We start from the raw sequence: 12,084 nt of genomic DNA, 5'->3' as shown, positions 1-12,084 counted from the left end.
TCAAGTGGAGAAAAGAAAACGGCGAGCTATGCAAAAACTAGTATATTTCATTTCATAATACAATAATTTATGTACGCTGGCGTACTTTACATATCTTTGTGTTTCCTTTCGTAGTTCGTAGTTGCAGTAGTATAAAAACTTGTTTGAAAAACACAGACGCAAATGATAGTGGGGCAAAATAGTTGGATATCCATGATATGATGATTAGCAAACACTTTTGGCTTAAAATTAAAGACATGACATGAGGTGCGCGGGGGGCGGGGTAGAAGACATAAATAGCTAAATGTAAACTGTTGCACTTAAATGAAATGAAGCCAGGGCGCTGCTGGCTGCTCTCCCTGGATAAGTATAAAAATATGCTTCACGGCTGGGGCATTTAGATGCTTTCCACATGCCACACCTTGGTGTTGCAATCCTGTCCGGTGGAGATCACAGTGTTATTATCCAGCCAGACTAGCCGAGTGATTTGCGACTGCGGATGGGCATCTGGAGTGCATAGAAAGCATAGGTAAGACATCGAAGATTAGATTAATTATCTTTCTTAAATACTTACTCTTGATAATAGTATGTTTGGCCGGGTTGGCCAGGGACCAGATAATGATGGAAGTGTCCAACGATCCACTAGCCACCAGAAGCGAGTTAGGCGACCAGGCCACCGTATTTACGCGAGCACTGTGGAAGCCCCACTCCTTGTTGTGTGCGGGCTATAAGAATACATTCAATTAGTAATGGAATGAAAATAGACATTCATGTTTCGTTAATACCTTGTACTCCTCCACTGAGTAGAGCACCACCTTGCGATGAGCATCGCAAGCCACCAGATACTTCAAGTCCGGGGAGTACGAAACATCCGTGACAGCTCCCAAGTGATCCAGCTCCACCTTGGGCTCCAGGACTCCACCCTTCAGGGTGTAGATGTGCAACTTTTGGTCATCACCTCCGACAGCTACCTCTAAGGTGTCCGCATTAACGGCAATCGAGCTGGCCTCGTACTTGATGGGCAGCGAGAAGATCTTCTTCTGGTCCTGCACAAGAGTCAACTCCTTGATGCAGGCGATTGCAATAATGTTCTCGTTACGCAAAATAGCCAAGCCACGAGGCTGGCAGTTAAGCTTGACCACATAGTCCGTGTAGGTGTTGCCCTCAACGCTGAACTGGCGAAGGCTGTCGTCGATGCCACAGGTGTATACAAAGTCACCCCAGGCGGCAATGCCGTTGATCTGGTTTCCGTGTCCAGTGCCCGTGATGCGATCGTTGGTGCCGCTGCCCGAATTCCAGTTGGTCACCACGCCATCGTGGCTGCCCGTGTAGATGGTGCTGCGGTCATCGCTCAGTCCCAGCACGGTGATGGGCTTGTTGTGGCCCTTCACCACACGCAGCGGCTTTGAGGGATCCGCCACATTGAGGTAGGTGATCACGCCCGAGAGTGAGACGGTGATCAGGTTGTCTCCTTGCCACAGACAGGACACCTGCTGGTCGTCCACAGTGGTGCCCATCACAAACTCGCTAACTAGCTCGCGCGACTCCACTGTCCAAAGACGACAGGTCTTGTCGCCAGAGCAGGTCAGCAGTTGGGTGCTGTCTGGTTTCCAGGCCAAAGCGTAAACGCCGCCCTTGTGGGCAGGAGAGCCAAATTCGCCCACCAATTCAGAGCTGGTGCCATCGTACAGGAAGACTTTGCCATCAAAGCCGGCTGAGGCGAAGAACTTGCCATCGGGCGAGTAGCGAACAGCCTGTACGAAGCGGGAGTGATCCTGCTTGGTCATCTTGAACTTGAACGGGGGTCCTTCGAACACGGCGATAGTATTGTCTTCGCTGCCTGTAATAACAAGTGTGGGTGTAAGTTTATGGCACTTCGGGACTTATGGCACTTATGTTTACTCACCCGTAACAATGCGGAATGGCCTGGCTGGCCGGAAGTCCGCCGAGTTGATTGACTTGGACTGGCCGCTGATCTCGCCCACAGAGGTGCCGGTTTCAGACATAAAGACATGGCCGAAACGCTCGCGTCCCTCGCCGACAGCCACAATGCGCTGGTTGTCTGGCGACCAGCTAATGTCCTTGATTGGTCCTGCAATGGGCTGGAACTCATTCTTAAGCAGGTGCTCTTTGTTGACTGTGTCCCAAATGCGAATCTTGCCGGAGGCGTCTGGTGAAAGAAGTAGAAAGTCAAATAAATAACATTGCTGGAATCGAAACCGCAGATAAGATAAAGAAACCGCTCCAAATAGGGAAATGCTAATCATTGGCCATGGCGTGACTCATGGTGATCACGATTTTTATGCTCTGTTGCCCCAAGCCGGGTGCTCCAAGTGTGAAATTGCTAGGCGAGACTTACCGCCAGATGCAATGTAGAATCCGCTGGGCGAGTACTTGGCCACGTTCACTGCACACGAGTGCTCCGTGTAGACATCGGCAATGGCTGGATTCTATGGTGCAGAAGAAAGGGAAAAGCATACATACATATTTTAGAGACACTTTTAGCAAATTACAATTTAATGGTAAATGGTTTTGGGATCCTTAATATATGTGTTCTTTGAATTTTTTATCTGTGTTGCCCTTATTTACTTATCTTTTTCAAAATACGTTATTGTGGATTATTAAATGTGGGACAAAAGACAAAGATACGGGAATATTTTGAATTTGTACAGATTCAATAGGCAATCACATAGCTGCCATGAAGAATCACTTTGACCAGATGAAAACATCATAATGATGATGCGTGGGCGGCAAACAAGAAACTCATCTGTGTGCCAGTCTGTGTGGTATGGGTATGGGTGATTTTGCCGGTTGGCCTGTGGAATGGGGAATCTGTGTTTCGCGCCTTATGTACGTACATATGTACATATATATAAATAAATATAGAACAGCTGCCCGAAAGCCAGAAAGCACACACAAACTGGCAACAGAAACTGCAGCCTGTCCAAAAATAAAACACCATTTGGATGAAAATGCCATGGATTTATGGCAGGAGCGGAGCAGCAGGCTGCAGCGTATATCAGCTTACCTCGATGTTCCGGATGATCACAGAGTTTCCATTGGTGTACAGGAAGTTCTTGCCCTTGGGATCGGCACCCAAAACGATGGGTTGGCCGCGTTGGGTGCGCGGCAGAGTTGCGTAGATGTTTTCTGCAATTAAGCCATTATTTCGATTAGAAATGCGCGACTGCGACTGCGAGTAAGATAAGACCGGCGAAATTGGAGTGGGTGAAAATTAGGGTGCGGCTTCGTTTTTGGGGAGCGAACGGGAATGGGGTCGCTCCAACTGCTCCACCCCGCCCCCTCAACTGCTTACAAAGGTCTTTCATATGCAGCAATGCCCATTTATGGGCATAATCACGGCGCTTCCGGCGATTGCTTTCTGCTTTTACCGTTTTTCGCCTGTTGACTCATCCCCTTCTCTACGAGTCACATTCGCATTCGGATCGGATTCATGACTGCGGTTTATCTCTGTGGGATTCCAACTCACTGTTTTCGTACGCCGGTGGTTGGGGTTGAGCCATTGTGGTGATTTCTCGGTGTTCCTGAAGCGTTTACTTATTAGTGCGAAATTCCGCGGATAAATGAAAACACCAAACTCAAGTTTGCCGACTTATAGTGGTGGACAAAGATCGATTTTGGCTCTTCGTCGTCATCGATGTTTTATTGCCAGGGTTACATCGCTTACCCATCTCTAACTGCGAATTGAACTAGATGAAGAATTTTTTTTTTAAACTGTTAACATTCCATTACAAATGTTGTGTTCTGTGCATTACAATAAAAGTATCTGTATTAGAGAAACCAAACGGTCAATTTTTTTTTAATAAAATGTTATGTCTTGAGTTTCTTAAAAAAAAGAAAGTTATCGAAAAATCGATAGATGGCGCCAAATAAATCAATCGTTATCTATGGTGCCCCACCTCTACCATTGTTTATGTTTTTCATTTTTCGCAAGAATGATGCAAAGATTTCCAACGCAGGCGACCGTGGAGAATCCACGTTATGGACAGCTAATCATAGGGCCTCCTGGTTCTGGGAAGACCACGTATTGCGCCGAGGCCCTTAAGTTCTATCGCGAACTGGGCCGTCAGGTGGGCGTGGTGAATCTCGATCCAGCCAACGAAAACATGTCCTACGAACCGGTGCTCAGTGTGATGGAGCTTATCACTGTGGAGGATTGCATGGAGCACCTGAAGATCGGGCCAAATGGAGCTCTGATGCACTGCGCCGAGTATCTGGCCGATCATCTGGAGGATTGGCTTTTGCCGGCACTGCGCAAACTGGGCGCCACGCACAACTACTTTCTGTTTGACTGTCCCGGGCAAATTGAGCTATATACCCATCACACCGCCATGGCCCGGGTTTTTGAGCGTTTGGAGCGTGAGAGATATAGCCTGGTCACCGTTAATCTCATAGATTCGCACTATTGCTCGGAGCCGTCCAAATTTATTGCCACTTTGCTGATGGCATTGAACACCATGTTGCGGATGAGTCTACCCCACGTAAATGTGCTTTCCAAGGCCGATCTGCTGAAGAAACACGAGACCAAGCTGCACTTCAATGTGGACTTCTATACAGACGTCCTGGACCTCAAATATCTGCTGGACAAACTGGACGATGATCCCGCCATGCGCAAGTACCACAAACTGAATGCAGCCATCTGCTCCATGGTGGAGGACTACGCCCTCGTCTCATTCCAACTGCTGGACGTCTTTAGCACGGACAGCATGCTCCGCTTGCGCAATCACATTGACAAGGCTAATGGATACGTCTACAAGGCGGGCGAGGAGCAGACGGTCAACTCTCTACTAGCCTGCGCCGTGGGTGCGGAAACTGAGGCCGCTCGCATGGAGCATGATGTCCGGCCCTATATGGAATAAAAGCACTTGGAGTAACTATGAATAGCCTGTGATAAGACTGCCTGCAAGGGAAAACGTGCGTAAATAAATAAGCAGCAAAGAAATCCGTTTTTTGGCAGCAACATATTTTTGGGGGAAAGTTCTTGAAAAACATTGAAATTCGCAAGCAATCCTCACTTGGTGATCGATCAAACGGAAGGCCCTAAGAGACCTCTACTTTTGAACTTGGTAATGTTTAAACCAGCACTAGAGGGCGCTGCCGACGCTGAAAATGATGTAAGATGTATGTGAGCTTTACAAAATAAAGTAACTTTACAGGTTTTAATTAAGAACATTCAAATTGAGGGAAAGAAAAACAAAAAACAATTATATAGTTTTTTTATTTGTCTTTGTTGACTTAAAAAAAAAAATATTATGGAGAATATTTTATGTATATAAATTATGATTTTTAAATATCATTTTCTAATCCAATAACAATTAATTATCAATTAACAATTAGTTAGAAACTGAAAATATAAACACAGCAACATATTAAATTCAACAACTAATGTTATATGACCGGGTATATCATGTGAAGTCTTGCAGATCTCATCCAATATTTTTATGCTTTTCAGTAAATTAGTTAGACTTTCATCAACCAGTGAATATAACTCCTTCAGCGTCCTTTTCAGCATACAAAAACCAAAAAAAAAAGTTCAGCTTGAGTTCAGCTGGAAAAGGATCTGCATCTGAACCCTATACTTTGATTTACCTAAAAGCAAAGTCCTCGTTAACATAAATAAAAATTAATTAAGTCCGAGGCGCGTTGTTTTGCGAGATAAGAGCTGGAACGACCGGTGAACATCTCGTGGCAAGCTGCAAATTGTGGCACGTGCACCGCAAAACGGGATCGCTATAGACTCCTATACCACGTCCACGTCCAGGTCGTGAGCACTCGGGGGCTCCGTCTTGCAGGCACGGGCAGACGAGTCGGGATATAAAAAAGCACCAGGAGTCGTCTACTTTCAAGCCGATTCATGGGTACCCTTCATTCATAGCTTTTATTTGGTTAAGTGAAAAATTGTTGATCGAGAACTAGCCAACTTTTACTTTTGCTTCTAAATGCCAGTGTGAGCATTTAGACGATACTTTTCTGATCTCAATTATATTATATTATATATTATTAATTATATTATTATATTATATTATTAATAATATATTAATTCAGTTGTAATACGTTTAATGAGTTTAAATAAATGATTTTGACGATTAAATGTCGTTTTAGATAACTTAAAAATTAGAACAAGTCTTGTAAGATAAATTGGGATGTTATAAAGATATTCAAAATGATCCGATGCATAGGCCCTCTGCTTTAGCTGGTGGCGTCTCTTTGCAGGGCATAAGAAAACAGCGGCAAAAACGAAAACAGTTATTAAATGCAGCAGGCTCTTGTCAGATTGCAGCAGGCTGGCTGCCAATTCCCCAGTCCCCATTCCCCAATCCCGATTGCCCATCCCCAATCCCCTAGAGCCTCAATCCCCTTGACCGCAAGCCAAATTAAAATAAACGAAAGTGGTTTTAGTCCCAGGACGATGCGAGTGGGGCTCGGATTCGTTTTGGCTTTGCGATTTGTGTAAAGCAACGGGCTGCGGTTTCTTGTTTTTTGTTTTTTTTTTTTGGTTTTTTGGCACACGCTCTGCAGGATAATTCGTCGCGTCCTCAAAAGCCGTAAGTGCGATCCCCTGCGATGTAAGCGCGTCAGGCTAAACAGTGTTGCGACCTGGCTTGTAAGAGCGCTATTTGGTTTTGCTTTCCAGGCCAGTCCTGGCAACGATTGCGGTCAAAAGACGCGCGTCCTGTTCCCAAAAAGCAGGTGCACACCAGCAGCGGCAGTCGGGGAAAAAATGTGCCAGCTAAGCAACCGGAAAAAGTAAAGGAGTTTCGGCACTGGGGGCACAGGACTAGGAGATGACCTAGAAAACAGGATCTAAGTACGGAACTATAAAGAAATATCCTTCAACTAGCTAATCAACTGAAAACGTGTTATATAAAGTTTCAAACATTTTCGAATTACAAAGTTGTTATAAATCCTTATCACTCCCCTCATAGCCCTGCTATACCCAGCATACCCCACCGATACCCTGGGCGCCCCATTCCCTATGATTACACGGTATAAATGCCTAAAAAAGAGCCCAAGTCAAGTGGGCATCTAGATACTCGTGGAATTCCACCTAGGGAGAATCGAACTCGACGAGGGAATACACGATATTTGATTGATCTTTTTACATATTCGAGTGAGAGGGAGAGGGATATGTATGGGCAGATTGGCGGCCCATGTGGAGGATAGGAAGTGAGCCGATCCGAAACTCCGATCGTAGGTAGGCCGGGTATCCTGCGTCAGTTGTGCTGAAGCCGCAGCAAGAGGAATAAAAATGCCATATGCTGCACTTGAAGCGCAGGCAGCAGCCAGCAAGCAAAGGCATTGGGCAAATCATTAACTTAAGGTTAACGGTTGCCCCTGCTGCATTGTCTTCATCCCCGAAACAAAAAGCGGAACCAAATGCTCAATCTTGACCGGAACTGTAATTTGATCGAACCCGCGCACAGATATTAGATACGATAAGATCTTCCATCTCCCAAGCAGCCGAAGCAGCAGCAGCTTTTTCCTGTCGAAAATTATAAACTAAGCTCCACTAGATCGAGATTCTCCACAAGGAACCTCTGCGGGTTATTCACCCGACCGATCGTATGACGATCGCCCAGCAGTTGCACATTTTTGGGTCCTTTTTCGTTTTTTCCCTGACTGTTGCTCATTTTGGTTTTCTTTTTTTTTGCCTTCCCTTAGAGCTGCCTACCTTGTACCTGAGTTCCTGAATCGCCTTTCGGGTTTTGGATTCGGGATCGGGGCGCGTGCCTGCTGTCGTCGTCGACTTCGTTGGGTTTTAAGTCCTCAGGTTCGGTGTATTTGTATCTGTATCTGTGTATCTTTGTATCTGTATCTGCAGCGAGCACATGACGCTGCTCACCTCTGCTGTTTTGGCCCTCTGCTCTCTGCCGTTAAGTTTTCTGGCTTAAACTGTAATTCGGGCCGCTGCTTATGCAAATATTTTGATCTTATGCCGAGACGAGAACAGTTGGAAATCAACAGGATGGGCGAGTAGTAAAAAAAAGCTTGAAGAGCAGATCGGGGAGGTTTTTGTTTTGGAAAAACAAACCTCTTTACTGCAGGGATACCCGATGTGTGCTTCGATTTGTACTTCGAAAATAAGCTATACAAGTCTGGAGTAATAAAGTTTAATTTGTGAATGCTTAGATAAACTGAGGGATGCTTTTCTGATCAATTGTTTCAAACAAAAACACCTACTTTATTGGATGTAATATAACTTTAAATGTGATTTCAGCAATAATTTAATATTCAAAACGATTTATAGACTACTGCAACTTATGGTTTTGAAGGTTGTGATTTTTTGCACTTATTAAAGGATTATCTGGACTTGAACTTCTAAGCCTCTTCTATTTGTGTCTTAGGCGATTCGGGAAGCCGAGCAAACTCATAAATCTTTTCCAGCGTCTCCCCCTTGCTTAAGTTGGTTGCCATCGTTCATATGAGACGCGTTGACACTTATGAATTGCTTGGCAATTTAAGCGACAAGACACCCACTACCTCTCCGAAAACAAAGCACAATAAGAAACTGCACCGAGATTAAAGTTTGGTAAGTTGTATTATTCAATTAGTACAAAAATAAAGGATATACAAAAGGGATAGAGGAGTCCTTAAGAAGACAATATTGACATGAAAAACTCAAAGTACCTTTTTTGTATTTTTGGGAAAGGTGTCATTGTTTATGAAGAACTAAATATACATAGTTATAATATGTAGGTATCTAAGTATCTAAGTACATCTCAGCAAGCAAAAGAGGAGCCTGCAGAAAGTCTAAGTTACTTAATTGTATCCCATTTTATTGGGATTTCCCATAGCTTTTCCATACTTGGTGAACAATTTTGCAAGTGTAGTGCCAGCACCACACGTAGCATTCGCGGACGACAATTTACACCGGGGGACAACCTGGAGGAAGCCAGCTTACTGAGATGCGGCTGGCGCCGACTTTTCGCCTTGAATGGGTCGCTAAATCAAGCAATTATGAGGGCCTTTGTCGCAGCCACATACGCAAGTACCAAAGGCTCCAAAGTACCAAAACATATGCAAATCAGCCGACCAACCGAACGACCAGTCGAGAGATGAAAGAGCTTGGGGCTGGCGCAGATAAAGGGAAATCTGTTCAGGGCCAATGAATTGATTTTCCTGCGCCCATAGCCATTCGACTGCCTGACTTACGCGACTGACTGAGGCTACTAGTTTATCGGCCAACTGCCACGCCGCCCGCCGCGTTGCGCCCCTTTCGGCCCTGCCGCACGGCAGGCATGCAAAGCAACCGCCAAAGTCAAAAGAGAGTTTCGGGAGCTCGTTTTGGTGCCGCAAAGCATCCTCGGCTGCTGCTGCGACTGCGTAGAGGCCGCACGCCACATTTCAATGATAAATGTTGCCCAGAGTCCAGCAGCAGCGCCAATCGTGCACTGTAAAAAACATTAAATAATACTAATCTGCGGAAATAAAGGTAACATATAAGAATGAACGTAAACATGAAGTTATATTACTATTAAGAAGAAAATACATACTTACAGACATATGTATATAACAGGATTAACCAAAATGCAATATTACCATAACAAGTTTGTGTCGGATATTGTAAAAAGAAATAATATGTATGTAGTTTCATGATTATCATTATAATCAGACATTAAAACTCTTTTAGCATAGAAAACTTCCTTGCTTTTATAAATTTCTCTAGATTTATACAATTGCACTTATAATTCCACAACAGTTACATTATCTTTTTTCTATCATATCTGGTGGAACAAGTTCTAGGCCCCGCTTTTGCTCAGTGCCATGGGAGTCTGATGGCAGCTTAACCAGCAGATTGCTCTTGGGCCGAGCGCTATTTTGGGTAAATTGTTTTATTGCAGTTCAATTGTTGGCCGAGCTTCAGCTCCTTTAGGCTTGTTTGCTGCCTGGGATCTTGTCAAGCGGCGCTCGTTGGAGGTCCCCAAGCGAAACAGTAGCCGCAGTTAGCAGCAGTAAATTGCCGACTTTACTGGGGGCATTACAGCTTCATCAAGTCGGATGACCAATGCCATGAAATCTATGTTCCATATTCAATTTGAGCCACCTAACTAGATTTATTAGCTACTTATTAACTGAAATGGGTTTTACTAAGTACGTCTATTAAGGATTTAGGTTAACTATTAAGTTAGTAATAGGTTCTTTGCCTAACCATATGTGGCACATTTACACCTTATAATTGGTTTGCAGTGCAATCTAGCTGCATTGAATTAAATTTTATTTCTGCATCTGAAGTTGCCGTTCAGGGCATCCCACCTTCTGCAGGAAGCCAAGCGATTCTGCTTCCGTTCTATCTGTTTGCATCTCGCGGCGCTGCAGATAGCCGTGGCTCCTCTCCCATATGTCTAACCGAAAGCGGAGATTATGGCATCATTTGGAGGTCTTGTGAAAAGTTAATAAATGGCTTATCTCCGCCGGGGACGACATGTGTTTGGCTTAATTGTGTCAGCGTGTGGGTTGCCGCTTGCATTTCGAAAGTCAGTTCTTCTGAACTTTCGCACAGCGCGGCCACAAATGGTCAAAACAGCCCAATCCCCATGGAGTTCCCGAGCAGGACGAGAAGGGAAAAGGTATCGTAACGTAAGTTAACCATTTGGCTGCTAATTACGACAAACGAGTAACGACAAACGGCGTTCAACTGTCAGAGATTTGTGCGGGCGAGACCCCATGTCGGTGCCTTATTTGTAGCCCAAAATAGTTGTGCTGGCGCCAGCTCCTCGAAGGGGGGTTCCAAAAACACAATCCTAACAAGCCCCCAACATTGTCGGCGAGTGAGAAGTCGCTGCTGGCCCGATTTGTTTGGCCTCCGCCACTCGGCCACCAAATAAGGCCACCAATAAGGCCATTGGAATTCAATCTTAAGCCCATTAGCAATTAATATCAAATGGAATTGAAATAAATTTCATTTGGCCACCTACCATCCAGTACCAGGTCTCCCGCATTACCATACGTTTCCAGTTCGGTTTTCCCTGCGGCACTCGCTGATTTTCATCATGCGAAAGGGGGTCGGGTTCGCCCCCAACTCGACGCAATGGTCAGTTGGGGCCATCGCAATGGCAATGGCAACGGCAACCTTTTGGCTTTGGGCTAATCGCCCATCGAGGCTCCTTTGGCCAGAAGAGAGCCAACTACAACAACCACGGTCAACTGCAATAATTTTATCAATTTTGTTTTATAATTGTGCGCAGACGCAGCGGAGGCACTAAGTTGGCCAAAACAAAGGAAAACTAAGCAAAGCAAAGCAAAGCACAGCAGTGTTGTTCAGTGGGCCCAAGTTTTAAATTATTGGCCCTTAAAAAATTAATTTTTACGAATTTTAAAGTATATTTATGCTTTAATTTAATTATTAAGTTTTTAAAAAATAAGGTGTATGCTTTTATACCTAAATGATTAGTTACCATTTTTAGAAGGTGGGGATAATTTTGAATAAAACTCAGAGTCTACTCTACACACTCTTCTTATAAATAATTATTATATACTAATGATTATATATTTATTTTTTTGTTCAAAGCACTGCTCAGCTCTGGCCACATTTTGGGCTGACTAAGCTGGCAGATTGCGACCCCTCCTTTTGGGGGGCCAAAACGAACTACGCAGATTTCATTGTTAGCCTCGTTGGCAGCATGTAAATGTCCGTCTTTTGTTTTGTGGCTGTGGATGTGGCTGTTGCTTTGGCTGTAACTGCGGCCCAAATGGCCAACTGTCTGGGCCTGGTCGACTGGCTGTTGTGGTTGCCGCTGTTGTCTTAAATTAATACCAAATTGTCAACGCTGGCGAAAAGCTGCACAGCGCGCCAACGCCGCATGATAAGAGGCCGGAGCTAGGAGCCAGGCCAAGAGAGCTGGAGTAACCAACTGGCGAATTGGAGGACTAGAGGATTGGGAGCGGGTGATCGGGATGCGGAGTGCTGGCTACTGGAAGAAACTGGGAAATGGGAGCCCGCTGACTGCCGACTGCCGACTGCATCTGTGCATGCGTCTGCACTGGGCACTGGGGTTTTTAGCTTCTGTGCGCGGCTTTCGCTCGTTTTGGCCGTTGCATTTGCGGCTGGTCTAAGGTCTTCGATGGTCGTCAATTGATAGCCAG

At 45.0% G+C, this 12,084-nt stretch overlaps 2 protein-coding genes across 2 annotated transcripts; one reads left to right on the top strand and one right to left on the bottom strand.

The window, feature by feature from the left end:
• Positions 1-27: 27 nt before the first annotated feature.
• On the bottom strand, positions 28-3,617 carry LOC6534008 (actin-interacting protein 1). The gene is made up of 7 exons (XM_002094661.3): positions 3,470-3,617; positions 3,008-3,129; positions 2,339-2,429; positions 1,886-2,149; positions 765-1,819; positions 554-704; positions 28-486 (listed from the first exon to the last, which is right to left on the bottom strand). Exons 1-7 carry the CDS (start codon positions 3,501-3,503, stop codon positions 377-379), a joined length of 1,827 nt encoding a protein of 608 aa, XP_002094697.1. The 5' UTR covers positions 3,504-3,617; the 3' UTR covers positions 28-376.
• A 292-nt stretch (positions 3,618-3,909) lies between these two features.
• Positions 3,910-5,382, top strand: LOC6534007 (GPN-loop GTPase 2). Its single transcript, XM_002094660.4, has one exon. It carries the CDS (start codon positions 3,936-3,938, stop codon positions 4,857-4,859), a length of 924 nt encoding a protein of 307 aa, XP_002094696.1. The 5' UTR covers positions 3,910-3,935; the 3' UTR covers positions 4,860-5,382.
• The last annotated feature ends 6,702 nt before the right edge of the window (positions 5,383-12,084 follow it).

Source organism: Drosophila yakuba, chromosome 3L (genome assembly GCF_016746365.2).
Source record: "Drosophila yakuba strain Tai18E2 chromosome 3L, Prin_Dyak_Tai18E2_2.1, whole genome shotgun sequence".
In the NCBI taxonomy this organism is placed as follows: domain Eukaryota; kingdom Metazoa; phylum Arthropoda; class Insecta; order Diptera; family Drosophilidae; genus Drosophila; species Drosophila yakuba.
Note: the sequence above shows the minus strand (reverse complement) of the source record. Positions and strands in the feature narration are given on the sequence as shown.

Bases quoted from the DNA above. Each gene is read 5' to 3' on its own strand.
- LOC6534008 (XM_002094661.3), bottom strand. From the start codon at position 3,503: ATGGCTCAACCCCAACCACCGGCGTACGAAAACA. The intron at 3,130-3,469 runs GTGAGTTGGAAT...GCTTAATTGCAG, and splicing joins ACCACCGGCGTACGAAAACA to AAAACATCTACGCAACTCTG. The intron at 487-553 runs GTAAGTATTTAA...TATGCACTCCAG, and splicing joins CAAACATACTATTATCAAGA to ATGCCCATCCGCAGTCGCAA.
- LOC6534007 (XM_002094660.4), top strand. From the start codon at position 3,936: ATGATGCAAAGATTTCCAACGCAGGCGACCGTGGAGAATCCACGTTAT.